The sequence below is a fragment of the Amblyraja radiata genome, chromosome 4 (assembly GCF_010909765.2).
Source record: "Amblyraja radiata isolate CabotCenter1 chromosome 4, sAmbRad1.1.pri, whole genome shotgun sequence".
Taxonomy (NCBI): domain Eukaryota; kingdom Metazoa; phylum Chordata; class Chondrichthyes; order Rajiformes; family Rajidae; genus Amblyraja; species Amblyraja radiata.
In genome coordinates, this window is record NC_045959.1 from 120,944,792 (window position 1) to 120,967,371 (window position 22,580).

Consider the following 22,580-nt stretch of genomic DNA (forward strand, 5'->3'; position numbering starts at 1 on the left):
TATGTGAGAACTCTGCCAACAATTTCTAATACCAATCAATGGTATTAATTTTGGTGTCTGAAGGAATGAGCGACGTTTCGGGTCGAGACAACTTCTTCAGTCAGGTACAGCAGGCAGTGAAAAAAGCTAATGGCATGTTGGATTTGAGTTTAGGAGCAAGGAGGTCCTACTGCAGTTGTACAGGGCCCTGGTGAGACCGCACTTGGGAGTATTGTGTGCAATTTTGGTCCTAATTTGAGGAAGGATATTATTGTCATTGAGGGAGTGCAGTGTAGGTTCACCGGGTTAATTACCCGGGATGGCGGGACTGACATATAATGAAAGAATGGGTCGACTAGGCTTATATTCACTGGACTTTGGAAGGATGAGAGGGAATCTTATAGAAACATATAAAATTCTTAAGAGTTTGGACAGGGTAGATGCAGGAAACATGTTCCCCGTGTTGGGGCAGTCCAGAACTAGGGGTCACAGTTTAAGAATAAGGGGTAAGCCATTTATGACTGAGATGAGGAAACACATTTCCACCCAGAGAGTTGTGAATCTATGGAATTCTCTGCCTCAGAAGGCAGTGGAAGCCAATTCACTGGATGTCTTCAAGAGAGTGTTAGATAGAGCTATTAGGGCTAACAGAATCAGGGGATATGGGGAGAAAGCAGGAACGGGGTACTGATTTTGGACGATCAGCCATGATCATATTGAATGGCGATGCTGGCTCGAAGGGCCATCTGCACCTATTTTCTTTGTTTATAAACTTCAATTAATACTTTTGGTAAGCTGATCTGACAATTGTATTTCTTTTGAACAGTAGATCAGATAATGAACTGGAAGCAGGCATTGGTGATCAAGATGCAACTGAAAAAATAACAACTGGAAAACTAACGAGCAAAGAAACTCCAGAGAGGGGAGATCACTTTGTGGAGGAGTAAGATAAGAAATGTTTGATCTTTCATAGTCTTGTTTTGTTACAGGTGGGAATTATCGTTCAGTGGTGCAATGTAATCCTAAATTACCATCAGTGAAAGTAAAATATATTTAATAATCTCAGATATTTTAGGGCCTATGTAATTTCCTCAATGACATTTTTCCACCTCTGGATGTTTTCTTCAGCAGCAAATGAGAAATAAGCAGGTCCAAAGAAGCTCGCAGTAGATATCTTTTCACTAAGATCTCCATGTAGGTGGTATGGGACAGGGCTGTGGAGGAAAGAGGGACAGGAGAGGGCTGACAAAGTTACAAAGCACGCCGGCTCTTCCTTTTGCTCTCTTCCCACTGCGGTTCCCCCATGCCGGGTCCCCAGTGTCCTTTGTTCTCCCTCCATCCCCATTGTCCATTGTCCTTCCCCCTCCCTCATGGCAGTCCCCCCACGTTCTCGTCAACCACGGTCGACTCCGTGGGGCATTGCCGCCGCTGCAAGGCGCGAGATAATGGGAGAATTGGGGCCCGGGTGGGGAAGGGCACAGGATATGGAGAGGGGTTGGGGGGGATATTATATTTACAAATTCATTATTTATTATTATATTAACAATCGGTTGACTAATTATACATGATACACAACATTTTAACCAGAGTTTAGTTTAGAGATGCAGCGTGGAAACAGGCCCTTTGGCTCACCGAGTCCGCACCAACCAGCAATCCCTGTATATTACCACTATCCTGCACACACTAGAGACAATTTACATTTTCCAAGCCAATTAACTCACAAACTTGTACTTTCGTTGGAGTGTGGGAGGAAACCGAAGATCTCGGAGAAAACCCACGCGGATACAGGGAGAATGTACAAACTCCGTACAGATAGCACCTGTCGTCAGGATCGAACCCGGGTCTCTGGCGCTGTAAGCACTATTAGGCAGCAACTCTACTGCTACGCCACTGGATAGAGTGGATGTGGAGAGGATGTTTCCACTAGTGGGAGAATCTAGGACGAGAGGTCGTAGCCTCAGAATTAAAGGACGTTCTTTTAGGAAATATTTTAGGAGGAATCTCTTTCGGCAGAAAGTGGTGAATCTGGAATTATTTGCCACATTTGGCTGTGGAGGCCAAGTCAGTGGATATTTTTAGAGCAGAGATAGATTCTTGATTGGTACAAGTGTCCAAGGTTATGGGTAGAAGGCAGGAGAATGGGGTTAGGAGGGTGAGATAGGTCAGACATGATTGAATGGCAGAGTAGACTTGATGGGCCGAATGGCTTAATTCTGCTCGTATCACTTATTATCTTATGATACTGCCTGACCCACTGAGTTACTCCAGCTTTTTTGTGTCTACGGTTTAAACCAGCATCTGCAGTTCCTTCCTACACAAAATTATTGATTGTTGGCTTTGGCCAACTATTCAGTACCATCCTCTCTGTAGTTACACTTAATTACACTTCACCTCTCCAGAGCACCATTACCATAATATTTCATTTATCCACTGCGTTCCAGCCTTTGGCTTTCGCTGTGATCTTTCTAATACTTGGTTAAAGAGTGTGTTCCTGTAATTTATCTTTCTATACCTTCACATCCTGCCTATGTGATGGTATGTATTTTTGTGTTTTGTGAGATTACTTTTGCGCAGAATCTGCTGCGGTTTTAGTCAAAAAGTACATGTGTATTTATTTTTGCACCATCTTCCTTGCCACCATCACCTATACCTTGTCCGTACAGTAGTACTGTTCTATATTGCTATTAAGTAGTATGTTTTAACGGATTACTTTGCAAAGATTTGATGCTTGATGTTTAGTTTAGAGATCCAGCCCACCTAGTCCACACCGACCAGCCATCTCCGCACAATAACACAAGCCGACACACACTAGGGACAATTTACAGTTATACCAAGTAGACAAACACAAGGCAATTAACACTCAAACCTGTACGTCTTTGGAGTGTGGGAGGAAACCGAAGCTCTATTGTCTATTGTCTCGGTGAAAACCCACGCAGGTAACAGGGAGAACGTACAAACTCCGTACAGACAGCACCCATAGTCGGGATGGAACCTGGATCTCTGCCGCTGTGAGGCAGCAACTCTACCGCTGTGCCACCACGCCGCATGTGACTGTAACATTTTCAATAACAATAGTTTACCTTTTATTGGTTAAAGGCCTAATGTGAATATGCAAACAGAGCCAGTCAGCTCTGAGGAAGATGGTGAAAATCCAGAAAGCGAGCAAGTAGAGAAGAACGATGAACATGCTGAGGATCCTTCTACAAAGTGAGTCAGAATTATCAATTCAGTCTCTATCAAATTTGTGATGGTGTTATGATTGCCTGGTCACTGTTAATTACACTACATGTTTCTTCAGATTGAAACTCCAGTTTTCAGATGGAGCAATTAATACTAACAGAAAATGTATTAGCAATCTACATAGAAAATGGGTTAGCAAGCTACATCTACATGGAAAATGAATTAGCAATAATAGCTAATTCTCTAATTTTTTTATTGGAATGATAGCTGGAAAAGTGTGTCTGATCATCAGGCTTCAAAAGCTGAGAATCGTGCTTCAGAAGCTGGTTATAACGTGTGCTTTTTGTTGAGGAGAATGTCGCTAAATAGAATGTTTTCTAGATATTTAGAATGAGTTGTTCATTCAAAGCTGAAAAGTACTTGTTTTTGGAATCTTCCTTCACAGGTCAATCCTTCACCAATCAATAGACAATAGGTGCAGGAGTAGGCCATTCGGTCCTTTGAGCCAGCACCGCAATTCAATGTAATCATAGCTGATCATCCCCAATCAGTACCCCGTTCCTGCCTTCTCCCCATATCCCCTGACTCCGCTATCTTTAAGAGCCCTATCTAGCTCTCTTTTGAAAACATCCAGAGAACCCGCCTCCACCGCCCTCTGAAGCAGAGAATTCCACACTCACCACTCTCTGTGAGAAAAAGTGTTTCCTCCTCTCCGTTCTAAATGGCTTACTCCTTATTCTTAAACTGTGGCCTCTGGTTCTGGACTCCCCCAACATCGGGAACATGTTTCTTGCCTCTGGCGTGTCCAAACCCTTAACAATCTTATATGTTTCAATGAGATCCCCTCTCAACCTTCTAAACTCCAGAGTGTACAAGCCCAGCTGCTCCATTCTCTCAGCATATGACAGTCCCACCATCCCGGGAATTAACCTCAATCTGATCCTTTCGGCACTTTAAAATATTGATACCCATGTGCTTAGGTTTGCTAGCAATCCCGTTTTTGATTGCCTGGGAGGATACTTTTCTCAACTGTAAGACATTGATGGTCATTTTCTGTCAAGCCAACAGAGACTGTGGGAGTGGGGATAAGAATCCTCATGTAGCACAATAGGAGCTGCTGTCCTGATGATCCCTTCTCCATTTATATCTTCACTAGCTGAATACTGATAGAAACATAGAAAATAGGTGCAGGAGTAGGCCATTCGGCCCTTCGAGCCTGCACCGCCATTCAATATGATCATGGCCGATCATCCAACTCGGTATCCCTTCCCAGCCTTCTCTCCATACCCCCTGATCCCTTTAGCCACAAGGGCCACATCTAACTCCCTCTTAAATATAGCCAATGAACTGGCCTCAACTACCTTCTGTGGCAGATAATTCCACAGATCATGTTACAGTTGTATAAGACATTGGTGAGACGGCATTTAAAGTATTGTGTTCAGTTCTGGGCACCATGTTGTAGGAAAGATGTTGTCAAGCTAGAAATGGTACAAAGAAGATTTATGAGGATGTTGCCAGGACTAGAGGGTGTGAGCTATATGGAGAGGTTGTATACCTGATCTATTCCTCTCATGATTTTATACACCTCTAAAAGATCACCACTCATCCCTTTGCGATCCAAGGAATAGAAACCCAGCCTACTCAACGTATCTCTATCCCTACTCACCCTCTAGTCCTGGCAACATCCTCATAAATCTTCTCTGTACCCTTGACAACATCTTTCCTATAACATGGTGCCCAGAACTGAACACAATATTCTAAATGCGGTCTCACCAATGTTTTATACAACTAGACTATTTCAATATTATTGAAAGGAGTTCTACAGTTAGAAGTCGAGAGTTGTAACCGATGTTGCAAAGTAAAGTTGTGAAAGGTGAGGTTTGCACTGATTTTGCTCCCACTTTTTATTTTACAAAACATCTTCTGTCAAAGGAATAGTTTCTAAGAATAAAGAGATCAGAAAAACGTTATCTGATTAACTGCGATTTGAAAATATCATGTCGTGGCTATATAGAAATCTTATTTTTGTCCATATAATTTGTAGGCTGGTTGAGGACCAAGATGTGGATGAAGATGGATTTCCTGTTGAATGTGCTAAGAAAAGGGCTCACTGTGATGTCAACTCTAACCAGTAAGTGCCATTGTCAAGTGACTACATGGCTAACCATTTGGTCTGACAACGCCATTCAATTAGTTTAGTTTAGAGACACAGCATGGAGACAGGCCTGTTGGCCCACTGAGTCCGTGCCTACCAGCGATCCCTGCACATTAACACTATCCTACACACACTAGGGACAATTTATACCAAGGCAATTTACCTACAAACCTGTAAGCCTTTGGAATGTGGGAGGAAACCGAAGATCTCAGTGAAAACCCACGTGGTGATGGGGATCACATACAAACCCCGTACAGGCAGCACCCGTAGTCAGGATTGAAGCTGGGTCTCCAGCACTGTAAGGCAGCAACTCTACCGCTGCCTCTGATTATCAGCTGTGGCAGCCTTCTAATGTCTGTGTTGTCTGTTCAGAGCAGGGTCTGGGAGTACAAAAATGGTTCTAGTCTTTTATGTACACATCGGATGCATGATGAATTAAAACCAACTTTGCCGCTAATGCACAATCATATTGAGCCAAGTCATTCCCATTTATCACAAATAAAATACACTTGCACATAGCATAGAAATACCATGCAGCACATAAAAAACATTTTTTTTGATAAGCTTGGTCTTTCATATAGGCTCTTGCAGAAACCTGGCTCGAATCAAAGAATGAGTAGTTTCATTACTCTTTAATCTTGTGTCCCCTAAACAATTACAGATCAACGTTACAAGTTTCCCTTCAGTTTGTGAATTTCAATTTCACATCAATAGACAATAGGTGCAGGAGTAGGCGATTCGGCCCTTCGAGCCAGCACCGCCATTCAATGTGATCATGGCTGATCATCCCCAATCAGTACCCCGTTCCTGCCTTCTCCCCATATCCCCCAACTCCGCTATCTTTAAGAGCCCTATCTAGCTCTCTCTTGAACGTATCCAGAGAACCGGCCTCCACCGCCTTCTGAGGCAGAGAATTCCACAGACTCGCCACTCTCTTTGGGCTCGATCTTTTGGGCACATTATACTGTTCTTCTGGAAGTTTGTTTAATCATCCACAATATTTAGCCGTGCATATCTGGATGGCTTTCAATCCTAATCTTCCATCACTTAGTGTGTACTGGTCAATACCATCTGCTTAATTTTAAATGTTTTATTCTTGCTTTGAAGACCCTGTGTAGTTTTGTCCATCATTATCTTTGTAATCATCCTCAACTTGTTACCTACCAAAGACTTTATATTCTTCCAACCCTTGCCTCCTACAAACTTTAGAACATAACATAGTAGCTGTATTAGTTGATGGGAAATGAAGTGACTTGGACAAATATGCCATGATCAAGAGTTGAGATGTCACTATAGCATGTAGTAAATCTGAATCCCATCAATGGATAAATATCTAATCCAGATTTATGAAAGGTTCAAGAAGGCAAGTGCTGAAAATGTTTGTGATTGAATTCTTGCTGCTTTGTGATGTTGGATGTGTCACACTGGTGATGATGTGGATTCCGTTTCCGTTGGCAGTGTTCCAAACAGAGTCAGACACTTCCCATGTTTCAGCCACTGCTAAATTAAAGATTCTACGCTTTCAGCAGCTGACCTATCCAAATGTTGAGGTGCGTCTTTGTTAGCAACAGTGCTTACAATGGTTCATTTGTCATAAGGTCATATGTGATAGGAGCTAAATTAGGCTGATCTATCTCTCCCTCCTAACCCCATTCTCCTGCCTTCTCCCCTGAAGACCTAATCAAGAATCTGTCTATCTCTGCCTTACAAATATCCACTGACTTGGCCTCCAAGGCCGTTTGTGGAGAAAAATTCCACAGATTCACCACCCTCTGACTAAATAAATTCCTCCTCATCTTCCCAGAGGACCGTCCTTTCATTCTGAGGCTGTGACCTCTCATCCCAGACTCTCCCACTAGTAGAAACATCCTCTCCACATCTACTCTATCCAAGCCTTTCGCTATTCTGTACATTTCTATCATTCATTTGTGATTTTGGATTGGTGTAAGTTGTCTAGAGATCAATGTGGTGGAGCCTGCTTTATGTAGGGAAAACAATAAAGGGTTATGGAATATTGTACTGATCATAATTATCCAACAGGCAGCAATTTTATATTAAAATTCTCTTATATCACAGTGTTAAACTTATGACAAAGCTTTTCTAAGACTTTGAGGATATGCACAACAGTCTGGGTGTCTGTCGAAACTTGGTAAAAGAAATGTTGGTTTCCTCTTTTGTTGTCAACCTTCAATACAATGTCAATTTAAAACCTTCACTTGGGAGAACAAGCAGTGGTTGGCTGCAATTACCTCGCAATTGAGGTGACTCTTATATTTCATCACAAAATGAAGCCTTTCCAATTAAATATCATTGTATTGAGATAGCAGCAGCTCACAAATGGGTTATATTATCATCCCACCCGTCACCCAGAAATCTACTCGCAAACCTTCCGCTTCTTAAATTGGCAGAAATCGGTGCTGTTTCGGACAAGCTGCTCGGGCACCTGAAGGCTCTTACGATTTCGTAATCCCCCGCAGCTGCGGGAGCCCTGGACTTTAAACTTTCCCACGCTGGCTGTAAAACTCCCGACCCGATGGAGGAACGCAGGTACTGTACCTGGAAACTCTGGGATGACCTCCAGAGCTGACGAGCAGGATCTTCCAGGAACAACGGAGCTGGAGCTGCCGTCTGTCAAGGAATCCCCGTTCCAGCGCAGGTTTACAGAAACAGCAGGTACAGTAAACACAGTACCTGGAAACAAAGGGGAGGCCTCCATTGTGTCCGGAAACGTGGCCGACAGGCAGGACTTCAGGTCAGACTGAAGCGCAGGGGACTTCGACCCCCTCTCCCTACTATCCCACTGGCCAATGTACAGTCCCTTGAAAATAAAGTGGAGGACTTAAGGGCAAGGCTGCTTTATCAAAGGGAGCTGAGGGAATGCTCTGTGTTCTGTTTCACAGAGACATGGCTCACTCCCAGCTCCCCAGACTCAGCGGTCCAGCCTGAAGGGTTCTCCATCCACCGTATGGACCGTACATTGGCATCTGGGAAAGGGAGAGGAGGGGGCGTCTGCCTCATGGTCAACTCTGTGTGGTGCTCAGACGTGGCAGTCCCGTCCAACTCCTGCTCTCCACGCCTGGAACATCTGGCGGTGAAGTGCCGTCCCTTCTACCTCCCAAAGGAATTCACCTCCATCATCCTGACCGCGGTCTACATCCCACCCCAGGCAGACGTCCGTCTGGCACTGGAGAAGCTGCACGCCGTGGTCAACAAACAACAGACGTCTTACCCCGAGGCATTTACCACCATTGCTGGGGACTTGAATACGGCAAACCTCAAGAAATCACTCCCTAACTTCCACCAACATGTCTCCTGCTGCACCAGAGGACCAAACACCCTCGACCACTGCTACACCACCATCAAGAATGCCTATTGCTCTATCCCTCACCCTCACTTCGGTAAATCCGACCATGCTGCTTCTTCCTGCCTACAGGCAGTAACTGAAGAAAGCACCCCCAGAGGTGAGGACAGTACAGAGCTGGTCGGGGGGGGGGGTCTGTAGACTGGGCAATGTTCAAGGACTCGGCAACGGACTTGAACGAATACGCCACAGTCGTTAGACTTCGTAAAGAAATGTGTGGAGGACTGCATCCCTACAAAAACCTTCTGAGTGTTTCCCAATCAGAAACCTTGGATGAACTTTGAGATCCGCACTCTTCTGAAGACCAGACACCGGGCATTCATGTCCGATGATACAGTGGTCTACAAGATGTGCAGATACGACTTTGGTAAGGCCATCAAAAAGGCCAAAAGGAACTTCTGCTCCAAACTGGAGACAGATGTTCGGCAGCTGTGGCAGGGCCTGAATGCAATCACCTCCTACAAGGCAAAATCAGGAGGCAGCTCGAATGTCAGTGAAACATCACTCCCTGACGAGTTCAATGTGTTTTACGCACGCTTTGATAGGTAGATCATTGATGTGCCTTCCCGCGCCTCCATTTGCCGTGGTGGTATTTCAGTCTCAGTCACAGAGGCCGATGTCAGGAAATCGTTCAGAGGCGTGAACCCTCGGAAAGCACCTGGACCTGATGGTATATCCGGTCGTGTTCTAAAAACCTGTGCAGACCAACTGGCGGGAGTTTTTACGGACATTTTCAACCTCTCACTTCTGAGGTCTGAAGTTCCCACCTGCTTTAAAAGGGCATCAATTATACCAGTGCCCAAGAAGAGTAAGGTGACGTGCCTCAATGACTTTCGACCAGTGGCACTAACGTCTGTGGTGATGAAGTGCTTTGAGAGGTTGATCATGGCGCAAATCAACTCCTACCTCGACAAAAACCTGGACCCACTGCAGTTCGCTTACCGCCATGACAGATCAACCTGGCCTCCACTCCGCTCTGGACCACTTGGACAACAAAAACTCATATGTCAGGCTGTTATTCATTGATTACATCGGCATTTAATACAATCATCCCCTCCAAGCTGGTTACCAAACTCGCAGAACTGGGTCTCTGCGCATCCCTCTGCAATTGAATCCTCGACTTCCTCATTCACAGACCACAGTCTGTTCGTATAGGTGGAAATGTGTCAGCCTCGATAACAATCAGCACGGGAGCACCTCAAGGTTGCGTGCTCAGCCCCCTGCTGTACTCACTCTATACTCATGACTGCGTAGCCGGTCATAGTGCGAACTCCATCATCAAGTTCGCTGACGACACCACTGTTGTGGGACGTATCACTGATGGGGATGAGTCAGAGTATAGAAGAGAGATCAAGCAACTGTGCATATGGTGCCAGCACAATAATCTGGCCCTCAACACCAACAAAACCAAGGAACTGATTGTGGACTTTGGAAGGAGTAGGATGGGGACCCACAGTCCCGTTTATATCAACGGGTCGATGGTTGAAAGGGTCAAGATCTTCAAATTCCTGGGCGTGCACATCTCTGAAGATCTTTCCTGGTCCGAGAACACTGATGCAATTATTAAGAAAGCACATCAGCGCCTCTACTTCCTGAGAAGATTACGGAGAGTCGCAGGAGGTAGCATCAATGCAGTCGTCGATGTGGCAGAGGTAGAGTTTCGGGATAGGGCCAAAGTACACCTCAAACAAGGATTGTTCTACAAAGAGGCAGGCATAGCTGGGGCCCATGCGCGTGCCCATAGTTCCGCCTTGGATTTGGGGGAAATGGGAGGATTCAAAGGAAAAGTTGTTAAGGGTAAGGACCAGCTCCGCAAGGCGGAGGAGAGTATCAGTAAACGGAGATTGGTTGGTTCTGTGGTCGAGGAAGAAACGGAGGGCTTTACGAACCCCCAGATAGGGAATGGAGGTGTGGAATGATTGGACATCCACGGTGAAGATGAGGGAATGGGGGCTTGGAAAATGGAAGTCATGGAGGAGGCGAAAAGCTTGTCAGGTGTCTTGGACACAGGTAGGGAGGGATTTATCCAAGGGGGATAGGATGGAGTCGAGGTATGTGGAAATCAGTTCGGTAGGACACGAACAAGCAGAAACAATGGGTCTACCAGGACAGTCAGGTTTGTGGATTTTGGGGAGAAGGTAAAATCGGGCCGTGCAGGGCTGGGGAACGATGAGGTTGGAGGCTTGGGAGGGCAGGGAGCCGGAAGCAATGAAGCCAGTGATGGTGCTAGAGATAGTGGCCTGGTGCTCGTCTGTAAGGTCATGGTCCAAGGGTAAGTAGGAGGAGATGTCTGAGAGTTGGTGCCCGACCTCAGATCTTTATCAAATGTCAGTAACAATTTGTTCCTTCAATGTGGTTCCGTATTATTTAAATTTTATAACTTAACAATATTTTTTCCTGTATCTTTAGACGAAAGAATGAAGCCAAGCGGATCAAAATTGAGAAAGCTGAGGAGGAAGATGAAATTCCTGAGGTATATATTTATAATTTATATTTATTACTTATCATCCTACTATAATTCATGAATTCAACAATTTTTACAACGGATCCTTTTTCCTGCCCTCACAATTTTGATGAGACGAGGGTGTCACGAGCAACAAAGGCTGCATTCTACGGCTACATTATTTGTGCAACAAAACATCACCTCAAAGTGCCACAGTCCTGCCATGCTCATTTGTGAATGATCATGAGGTCATAAGCGATACGAGCAGAACTAGTCCATTCATCCCATCAAGTCTACACCGCCATTCAATCATGGCTGATCTATCTCTCCCACCTAATCCCATTCCCCTGCCTTCTCCCATAACCCCTAACATCCATACTAATCAAGAATCTATCTATCTCTGCCTTAAATATATCCACTGACTTGGCCGCCACAGCCTTCTCTGGCAAAGAATTCCACAGATTCACCACCCTCTGACTAAAGAAATGCCTCCATCTCCTTCCTAAAGGAACGTCCTTTAATTCTGCTGTCCTCTAGTCCTAGACTCTCCCACTAGTGGAAACATGGTCTCCACATCCATTCTATACAAGCCTTTCACTATTCTGTAAGTTTCAATGAGGTTCCCCCCCCCCCCCTAATTCTTCTTATCTCCAGTGAGTACAGGCCCAGTGCCGTCAAACACTCGTCATATGTTGGTGGAGTCTTAAACAACTAATAAAGGAGATGGTTCCAAGAATATCACCCTTAACAGCAATGTCTCCCGAGAGTGTCAAAGATGAAGCAGTCATTTCAAACCATATTCAGTGAGGCCGGCAGATGATTCATTTCTGCCTGCCTCACCCTTGATGTCTCTGCCAGCGCACAAGCTATCATCGGGTAATTCATAGTTATATAGCACAGCCCTTTGGCCCAACTCATCCATGCTGAACAAGATGCCCCATCTTAGCTAGTCTCCTTTGCCTGTGGTTGCCCCATATCGCTCTTAAATCTTTCCTAACTCTACTTGTCCAAATGCTTTTAAATGTTATTGTACCTACCACAACTACTTCCTCGGGCAGCTCGTTCCATACACCCACCAGCTCCTGGGCTAAGCGTCTAGAGTCTTTTATTGTCAGATGTCCCAGACAGAACAATGACATTCTTGAAAAAAGTTACTCCTTGGTTTCCTAGTAAATCTTTGCCGCCTTACCTTAAACCTATACGCTACAGTTCTTGATTTTCCTTCCCCTGGGAAAAGGACCCTATCCTTTTCATGGTTTTATACCAGCTCATTCCATATGTGTGGGAAAGCTGCTTTAACATTCTTATTAATTCATCATCCTTTTCACGAGAATATTATTTCAAAATTAGTTAATAAATAACTGGAGCACAAAGTGAGATCAGGTTGACACAGTCTTTACTACTTCTTCCTTAGCAACCAAAAAATATGCACTATATTTAAAAATTAATTAATATCAGTAGTATTGAGTTCATTCATTCATTAGTCATAGGAACAGAATTAGACCATTTGGCCCACCAAGTCTACTCCACCATTCTATCATGGCTGATCTATTTCTCCCTCTGAACCCCACTCTCCCGACTTCTCCCTGTAACCTTTGACGCTTGCACTAATCAAGAACATGTCAATCTCCGCTTTAAAAATACCCACTAACTTGGCCTCCACAGCCGTCTGTGGCAATGAATTCCACAGATTCACCGGCCAAAATTGCTCTTCACCTCCTTTCTTAAGGTACGTTCTTTTATTATGAGGCTGTAGCCTCTGGTCCTAAATTTTCCCACTAGTGGAAGCATCCTTTCCACGTCTACTCTATCCAGCCCTTACACTATTCTGTATGTTTTAATGAGGTCGCCTGTCGTCCTACTAAACTCCAGCGAGTACAGGCCCAAAACTGAAACGGTCATCATATGCACATCAAACGCTTGTAATTAACCTTGTTTCAACCCTGCTCTACTAGATAAAAATTGTTTCAACACACTGTTTTTTGTATAACAGACGTCATATGGTTGCAAAAGGCAAGGAAAAAAATCTGTGAAGCAAAGAAAGGATGTGAAAAATAGAGGCAAAGCAAAAGGGAAAAAGGAGAAAAAAACCAAGCACCTAAAAAAAGAAGAGGAAAAGAATAAGAAAGAAGAAGCTAAATGGAAATGGTACGGTTAAAAGCTTTAGGATTATTGTGTAATATATCACTTGTATCATTGTAAATAATGACGGCACGGTGGCGCAGCGGTTGAGTTGCTGCCTTACAGCGCCAGAGACCCGGGTTCCATCCTGACTACGGGTGCTGTCTGTACGGAGTTTCTTTCATCCCCACGTTTTGGAAATAATGTGCAGTTAAACAGGTGAGACGGCAGCTTCCAACTCAAGGTAATGAGAGAGGTAGATCATAAGAGAGAGGTCGATCGAAGGGGGGGGGGGGGGGAGAGAGAGAGAGAGCAGCTTCCAACTCAAGGTAATGAGAGAGGTAGATCATAAGAGAGAGGTCGATCGAAGGGGGGGGGGGGGAGAGAGAGAGAGAATGACCTTGCGGTAAATATGGATGGGTTGGTGAGTAAGTTTGCTGACAACACCAACATTGAAGGAGTTGCAGACAGTGAGGAAGGCTGTCAGAAGATGCAGCTGGATATGGATCAGCTGCAGAAATGGGCAGAGAAATGGCAGATAGAGTTTAACTAGACTTAGTGTGAGGTGTCGCACTTTGGGAGGTTGAATACAAGGGGAATGTATACAGTTAATGGCAAGACCCTTAACAGCATTTTTGTACAAAGGTATCTTGGAGTCCAAATTCATAGGTCACTGAAGATAGCAGCACAAGTAGATAGGGTGGTAATGAAAGTGTATGGTATGCTTGCCATCATTGTTAAGGTCATTGAATACAAGTCAGGTAGTCAAGATGCAGCTCTGTGCCACTTTGGCGGCATTTAGAGTATTGTATGCAGTTCTGGTCATCGCAGGAAAGATGCTACAGGGTGTAGACATGGTTTACTAGAATTCTGCCTGGACTAGAGGGCTTTAGCTACCTGGAGAGGTTGGATAGACATGGATTGTTTTCTCTGGAATGTCGGAGGTTGAGGGGAGATGATAGAAGTATATAAAATGATCAAGCAGGAACTGCAGATGCTGGAAAATCGAAGGTAGACAAAAATGCTGGAGAAACTCAGCGGGTGCAGCAGCATCTATGGAACGAAGGAAATAGGCAAAATGATGAGAGGCAGTGATTGGGTAGACGGTCAGAGCCTTTTTCCTAGGGTGAAAATGTCAAAGACTAGAGTGCATAGCTTTAAGGTGAGCGGGGCAAAGCTTAATGGTGATGTGTGGGGCAGGTATTCTATACAGAGAGTGGTGTGGGCTTAGAATGCAGTGGAAGCAGACACAATAGTAGCATTTAAGAGACCTAGGATGAACCTTGAGATTAAGGTCCGGTCCGCTGCATATAAGTCAAACAATCCCGGGAAGACCCGCTATAATCTCTGCAAAGCCATCAAGGATGACAAGAGACACTACCGAGACAAACTTGAGTCCCAGTATAATCACTCGGACACATGGAGAATGTGGCGAGGTCTGAATAAGATATAGTGCCCTCCATAATGTTAGGGACAAAGACCCATCATTTATTTATTTGCCTCTGTACTGCACAATTTGAGATTTGTAATAGTAAAAATCACATGTGGTTAAAGTGTACATTGTCAGATTTTATTAAAGGGTATTTTTAGTTTGGTTTCACCATGTAGAAATTACAGCAGTGTTTATACGTAGTCCCCCCATTCCAGAGCACCATAATGTTTGGGACACAGCAATGTCATGTGAATTAAAGTAGTCATGTTTAATATTTTGTTGCGTATCCTTTGCATGCAATGACTGCTTGAAGACTGCGATTCATGGACATCACCAGTTGCTGGGTGTCTTCCCTGGTGATGCACTGCCAGACCTGTATTGCAGCCATCTTTAGCTTATGTTTGTTTTGGGGTCTAGTACCCTTCAGTTTTCTCTTCAGCATATAAAAGCCATGCTCAATTGGGTTCAGATCGGGTGATTGACTTGGCCACTCAAGAATTGACCATTTCTTAGCTTTGAAAAACTCCTTTGTTGCTTTCGCAGTATGTTTGGGATCATTGTCTTGCCAATGAACCGCCAACCAATGAGTTTTGAGGCATTTGTTTGAACTTGAGCAGATAGGATGTGCCTATACACTTCAGAATTCATTATGCCACTACCATCAGCAGTTGTATCATCAATGAAGATAAGTGAGCCAGTACCTTTAGCAGCCATACATGCCCAGGCCATAACGCCGCCACCACTATGTTTCACAGATGAGGTGGTATGCTTTGGATCTTGGGCAGTTCCTTCTCTATAATTTGCTCTTGCCATCACTCTGATATAATCTTCTTCCCATCTATCCACAAGACCTTTTTCCAGAACTGTGGTTGCTCTTTTAAGTACTTCTTGGCAAACTGTAACCTGGCCATCCTATTTTTGCGGCTAACCAGTGGTTTGCATCTTGCAGTGTAGCCTCTGTATTTCTGTTCATGAAGTCCTCTGCGGACAGTGGTCATTGACAAATCCACACCCGACTCCTGAAGAGTGTTTCTGATCTGTCGGACAGGTGTTTGGGGATTTTTCTTTGGTAGAGCAGGGCTGCCAACTCTCACGCATTGAGCGTGAGAATCACACATTTCACACAATTCTCACGCTCACGCTGATCACAGACTTTCTCGTGCTCAAATAAGTAAATAAATAAATAAAGCCACTGGCCATTCAATTCGCCCAAGGCTTCCAGATCTCCTCCACATTCACCAATGAGAATAGTTTTCTGTCAGCGGGTTTCCCGTAAAGAAAGAGCAATTTGATTGGCTTAAGCCCATCGCACACTATTTAAAATGACAATGTAACTGCAGTACTAATGGTTCCATTTGACATTCATGGAACCAAAATCTGCAGGTGCTGGAAATTCAAAATAAAGCAACAATTGTTTTAGAGGTGAGTAAAAACCATGAGGGGAATATATAAAGTGAATGCATAGTCTTTTTCCCGGGATATGTGATTCAAGAACTATAGGGCATTGGTTTAAAGCAGGGCTATCAAACTACCGGCCCACGAACGGGTCCAATCCGGCCCGCGGGATGATTTGGGGGGGGTGGAAAAAAGTTTAGTTTAGAGTCTAAACTAAAGACTGGTGATGTCCATGAATCGCAAACTTCAAGCAGTTTATAGTCTAAACTAAACTACACAATTCCCATGCAGATGGTGCGATAGGTGAGACACGGCGGTCGTCCCAGCACCGACCTCTGAGGCATGCTCACACCTCCCACCCACACCTCCGGTGGCTCTGTGTCTGTCGGCTGCTCTGTGCACACCCCATGGAGTTTTAACTCCGGCCCGGAGCCAGGAGCGGACCGGGTGAGTGGGAGCGTCGGTGCCGCCTCCGGAGCCGCGGGATGAATCTCCCGACCCCCGGGACACTGACCCTCACCTTCCCCAACCCCAGCTGGACACAGAGCACTTGGGCGGGCCCGCATTCCCGGGGTGGCAGGGGGGGAAGTTGGGGGAGGGGGAGAGGAGAAATGGAAACGCTCCCTGGATGTCGCCAAGTCTCTGAATTTCCCCTCACTCTGGGTGTTGTCGTTGCTTCACTGACACACGCTGTCACATACAACGTGACACACACTGACCCGCGCTGTCACATACAACGTGACACACACTGACCCGCGCCCTTACACTGGCACACACAAGGTTTGAAGGGATATGGGCCAAATGTGGATAAATGGGACTAGTTTAGATGGGGCATCTTGATCTGCATGAACAAGTTGGTATGAAGGGCCTGTTTCCATGCTGTAAGACTATGACACGCTGTAGAAAGGGTGCAATTGCTCTGGAGAGGATCCAGGGGCGATTTATGAAGATGTTGGTAGGGCTGGAATTTTTTTTTCACTTTGAGGTAAGATTTGATATCTGGGATTGTATTCTCTGCAGCAACGGAAGTGAAGAAAAGACTTAGTTGAGGTGAATAATATTATGAGAATAGGACCTGTTTCGCTTAACAAAGAGTGTAGGAAGGAACTGCAGATGGTGGTTTAAACTGAAGATAGACACAAAAAGCTAGAATAACTCAGAGGGACAGGCAGCATCTCTGGAGAGAAAGAATGGGTGATGTTTCGGGTTGAGACCTTCAGACTGAAGAGATTGAAAACCAGCCATGTAGATGTAAAACACAATGACTGGAGAGGTGTGTTATCCAACTAAGGGCAGAAATCAGAATCATGTGTTCATCTTTATTGGCGTGACACCATAATAAATATATTACAGAAAAAATAATTTAATGGGGTGGCACGGTGGCGCAGCTGCCTTACAGCACCACAGACCCAGATTTGATCCTGACTATGGGTGCTGTCTGTACAGAATTTGTACATTCTCCCTATGACCACATGGGTTTTCTCTGGATATTCCGGTTTCTCCCACATCCGAAAGAAGTGCAGGTTTGTAGGTTAATTGGCTTCTGTAAATTGTCCCTGGCGTGTAGGATGGAACTGGTGTATGGTAGATTGCTGGTCAGTGTGGATATATATATATATGTTTTAATTTCATTGAACCATATACTTGGTTGAATTGCGGCATTATTTTTGTCTTGTTTCTATAGTCAATGGGTAAGGTTGATTCATTTATTTGTTAAGAACAGTGATGGAAGTCCGACTCCTCTTGCCTTGCTTCTATGTTTTTGTTTCTCTCTCTATATGCATAATAGCATGAATTATAATCTGATTTCCATACATGAATATACCAAGGTCATTCATGTGCTGCACCTGTTGATCAGAGCCTGGCTCTACTATGGTTGTAATTAGGAATATCATTTAGCCTAACTATTCAAACCTAATCCAATTTAAAGCATAAATGTTGCATTCAAGTGTAGTTAAAAGATTCACTGCAGTATGCACCAGATTGCACAATTTCAAGCTGAAAAATGCAAAAGCTCCCTACCGTGGGAGGGGGAACTTCTCCCATCCCACACCCTCCACCCCTCGGTCACTACACTGCCTCACAATTTCTCACTCTCCACTCTCACCCAATGTTGGCAGCCCTGGTTATAGGGAGAATTCTTCTGTCATCAGCTGTGGTGGTCTTCCTTCGCCTGCCAGTCCCATTGCGATTAGTAAGCTCTTTCTTCTTAATGATGTTCCAAACAGTTGATCTTGGTAAGCCTAAAGTTTGGCTGATGTCTCCAACAGTTTTATTCTTGTTCCTCTGTCCCACAATGGCTTATTTGACTTTAATTGGCACAACTTTGGTCCTCATGTTGATAAACAGCAATAAAAGCTTCCAAAGGTGATGGAAAGACTAGGTGCTGAGAGCTCTCTTATACCTGCATTAAGGAGGCATTTAAACACACCTGAGCAATTACAAACACCTGTGAAGCCATGTGTCCCAAACATTATGGTGCCCTGAAATGAGGGAACTATGTGTAAACACAGCTGTAATTTCTACATGGTGAAAACAAAATGTATTAAAATACCCTTTAATAAAATCTGACAATGTGCACTTTAACAACATGTGATTTTGTTTCTATTACAAATCTCAAATTGTGGAGTACAGAGGCAAATAAATAAATGCTGGGTCTTGATCCCAAACATTATGGAGGGCACTGTAAGTGGCTGCAAGGCAAGATCAGGCAACTCCATCACCAATGAACTGGATGCTTTCTATGCTAGCTTGGAGCAGAAGGCCAACAGGGAGGTGACACCTGGCCCTTCAGACTCAAGGGTGCTTCTTCCCACGGTTACTGTCACAGAGGTTAGAACGGCCTTCATGAAGATAAATTCACAAAAAGCAACTGGCCCAGAATAGCAAGTTCAAGATCCTGAATGCCTGAGAATTTGCAAAGAACAATATTCTAAAGTGAAGCAAAGTATTTGAAACCACCACTAATAAATGAAGCTAGTTATTCCTCTCTCGTCTACTTTTCTTTATCTCAATGTCTGTTCACTTGTACAACAAATGTGAGTAGGAACTGAAGGTGAGGTGAGTTATGGTCTGCAGGATCAGTTATCGTGTGCAAAGTGTTATTTTTGTGTTGTGGGGAAAGAAATGAGCAGAACCACAGGAAGTGTTTCCGGGTTGAAAGTTCACAAGAGAATGAGATGGGCTTGATGGACGCTCCCTGTTGAAGGAAGCTAAGCATGGGGATCTCATCGCCAGGTCAGTGTTTCGTGATGTTACGAGCTATGGCCTCCGTGACAAAAACGCCCGCTATTAACGTCAACGTTAAGCATACTTGTGTGTCTCTGACCTCTTTAACAAGCACAGCTACTCTTGTTCGGAATGTACACTTTGCATTCAAGTGGTAAGTTCAGTTCAGTGTAGATTATTATCACGTGTACGGAGGTACAGTGAGAATCTTTTGTTGCGTGCTAACCAGTCAGCATGTCAGTTATGACAGTCAGTTACGGCTTTCAATTCTGCAGCTCGGTGCAAATTGATCGTATAAGGAATGTTTTCAAAAACGGGTTGTCTAGTAAAATACACTTGTTGAAGTATTTACTCCTAAAACTTTCTCTGTCCATTCATGAATTAACATATTAATGTACTCAACTTATTGGAAAATTATTGTCTTGTGGGTGAGATTTTTGGACGGGAAAATGGAAACCTGTGGGTAGGTAGTTTAACGTGAGGCTCATAGGTTTAACGTGAGGCTTGTAGGTTGAAGGTGAAGCTCGGAGTTTTAAGTTGAGGGGGGGAGATTTAATTGGAACCTGAGGGGTCATTTTTTCACACACAGGATGGTGGGTGCATGAAACAAGCTGCTGGAGGAGGTAGTTGAGGCACGTACAATCATGATGTGTAAGAAACATGTAGATAGGTACGTGCATAAGACGGGTTTAGAGGAATTTGGGCCAAATGCAGGCAGGTGGGACTAGTGTAGATGGGGCATGTTGGTCGACGTGTGCAAGTTGGGCTGAAGGACCTGTTTCCGCGCTGTTTAACTATATGACTAAGTCTCAGAATGGCTTGGGACGCATGTGATCCGACATTTTAAAAGGGTCAAATAAGGAATGTACCTGATACAGTGTCATCTTGGCTTTGAAAACAATAGGGAATTGTCCTTTATGTCCTTTCCAAGTTGATATGACCCTTTGACACTTTATCGAGGATGGCTTTAATTCCGTGATAGATGCTGCCTCGTTGGTAGACTTTTTTTGCTCAAACCCCTGTCATTGTAAAGTATTGGCATTGGTCTATTCTAAGAGTTGATGAAATGTCCACATTCTGTCTTCAGGTGGGAAGAAGAAATCTATGAGGGTGGTGTGAAATGGAAGTATCTGCAACACAACGGCCCGTTATTTGCGCCCGTGTATGAACCCCTACCTGCAAGTGTTGAATTCTGTTACAATGGTGAGTCACGGTGTTGAACAGCTAACTATTCATGAGCGCAACAATGGTCTGGGAACAGTATTTTACATTATCATGCCAAATATTTAAACATAACAAGGAAAGTTAGGGTGCCGGATGAAATAATGAGTGAGGAAGGTACTTTCCTCTTATTATGCAGAGCCTAAAATTAAACCTGTCCCCCCCCCCCTCCAAATAGAGTCATAGAGTGATACCTAACTTGTCGACACCGCCCAACATGCCCCATCTACACTAGTCCCACCTGCCAGCGCTTCGTCTATATCCCTCCAAACCTGTCCCATCCATGTACCTGTCTAACTGTTTCTTAAACGTTGGGATAGTCCCAGCCTCAACTACCTCCTCAGGCAGCTCGTTCCATACACCCGCCACCCTATGTGTGAAAAAGTTACCCCTCGGATTCCTATTAAATCCTTTCCCCTTCACCTTGAACCTATATCCTCTGGTCCTCGATTCCCCTACTCTGGGCAAAAGACTCTGTGCATCTACTTGATATTCCCAAATATTTGGAAATAGTGATCAAAACTTCATCCGTGTTCAGATTATTTTGAGTAGGGAGAAAGCTGGACCTTGCGAGAAGGTACAAAATTGGAGTAAGGCAAAATAGAACATTATTAAGCAGGAGCTCAGGAGGGATTAGTTGTTATTGGGTAAGTCTGCATCTGATGTACACAGGGATCTTGGGGTCCAAGTCCATAACTCCCTGAAAGTTGCAACACAAGTAGACCGAGCAGTAAAGAAGGCGTATGATATCTTGCCTTCATAGATCGATCGGGACATTGAGTATAAGAGTCAGCAAAATAGCACTGTGGTTAGGCTGCATGTGGAGCATTGGGTGGAGTTCTGGTTGCCCCATTGAAGGAAGAATGTGGAAAGGATGCAGAGGAGCATTACTAGAATAATGTATGAATTAGATAGTATTAGCTATGAGGAGTGGTTGGACAGACTTGCATTGTTTTCTCCACTGTTTAGAGTAGAGAGATCTAGGAGTACAGTTCCATGAGAGTAGATAGTGTGGTGAAGGCTTTTGACCCACTGGCCTTCATCAGTTGGGGAATTGAGTGTAGAAGTTCAGATGTTGTGTACAGTTGTACAGGAAGTTGGTGAGACTGCACTTGGAGTATTGTTTAAGAAGGAACTGCAGATGCTGGAAAAATCGAAGGTAGACAAAACTGCTGGAGAAACTCAGCGGGTGAGACAGCATCTATGGAGTGAAGGAATATTGTGTTCGGTTTTGGTCACCCTACTATATGAAAGATGCCGTTAAGCTGAAAAAGGTGCAGAGAAGATTTATACGGATTTTGTCAGGACTCAAGGACCTGAGTTTTAGGGAGAGGTCCCAACTTCTGTACTCAGTATGCTGATTGATCAAGGCCAATATACCAAGAGCCTTCATCACCACCCTGTCTACCTGTGATTCCACCTGTGGGGAACTATGTTTCTATGCTCCTCGATCCCTCTGCTCTCCAAGTCCCTACATAGGGAAAGTTAGGAAATTATTCCTCGGAGCGCCGGAGGCTGGGGGATGATCTTAAAATCATGAGGGGAAGAGATAGGATTAATGTATGGAGTCTTTTACCTAGGGTACGAGAATCATGGGCCTGTCCCACTTACGCATTTTTTTCGGCGACTTACCAGCGCCCGTCATGGTCGCAGCAGGTCTCCAAAAATGTTCAACATGTTGAAAATCCAGCGGCGACCAGAACGAGGTACGACTCTTTGGGCGACTATTCGCGACCATACAGGCTTCACCCTGCGACATGTCGCCTGTATGGTCGTGAGTCGTCTCCTCCGTCGCCCAAAGAGTCGTAGCGTCTTTCTGGCACGGGGTGGTGGGTACATGAAGCTGCCAGAGGAGGTAGTTGAGGCAGGTACCATCTTCTTCTTCTTCTTCTTGCGTATGGCGTGAACAGCCTAAAGTTGTAGGACAACTTGTTCTATTTAATCTTACTTGATTGTGCATGCCAGGTTGATTGCATTCGTCGAAACAGGGCGGACCACGTGAAGGTTGCAATCTCTCACCCCAGGCAGGTACCATAAACATAGAAACATAGAAATTAGGTGCAGG

General features: G+C 44.5%; 2 protein-coding genes across 4 annotated transcripts in view; both read left to right on the forward strand.

Moving 5' to 3' along the window:
* The window catches only part of LOC116972617 (uncharacterized protein PFB0765w-like), a 32,562-nt gene extending 19,286 nt beyond the window's left edge, over positions 1 to 13,276 (forward strand). Inside the window, exons 9-13 of the mRNA XM_033020432.1 lie at positions 806 to 922; positions 3,076 to 3,186; positions 5,204 to 5,290; positions 11,085 to 11,148; positions 13,112 to 13,276. Coding sequence (XP_032876323.1) covers positions 806 to 922; positions 3,076 to 3,186; positions 5,204 to 5,290; positions 11,085 to 11,148; positions 13,112 to 13,276 — 544 coding nt within the window. The remainder of the gene's footprint in view (positions 1 to 805; positions 923 to 3,075; positions 3,187 to 5,203; positions 5,291 to 11,084; positions 11,149 to 13,111) is intronic.
* Positions 13,277 to 19,203: 5,927 nt separating this feature from the next.
* The window catches only part of top1mt (DNA topoisomerase I mitochondrial), a 30,323-nt gene continuing 26,946 nt past the window's right edge, over positions 19,204 to 22,580 (forward strand). Inside the window, exons 1-2 of one of the 3 annotated variants that reach the window (XM_033020364.1) lie at positions 19,204 to 19,303; positions 20,382 to 20,497. Coding sequence is in view for 2 of the 3 variants with exons in the window: in XM_033020363.1 (XP_032876254.1) it covers positions 19,285 to 19,448; positions 20,382 to 20,497 (280 nt within the window). In the remaining variant the exon portion in view is untranslated. Of the gene's footprint in view, positions 19,449 to 20,381; positions 20,498 to 22,580 lie in introns of all 3 variants that reach the window. The other 2 variants (XM_033020363.1, XM_033020360.1) reach the window with 2 other exon arrangements.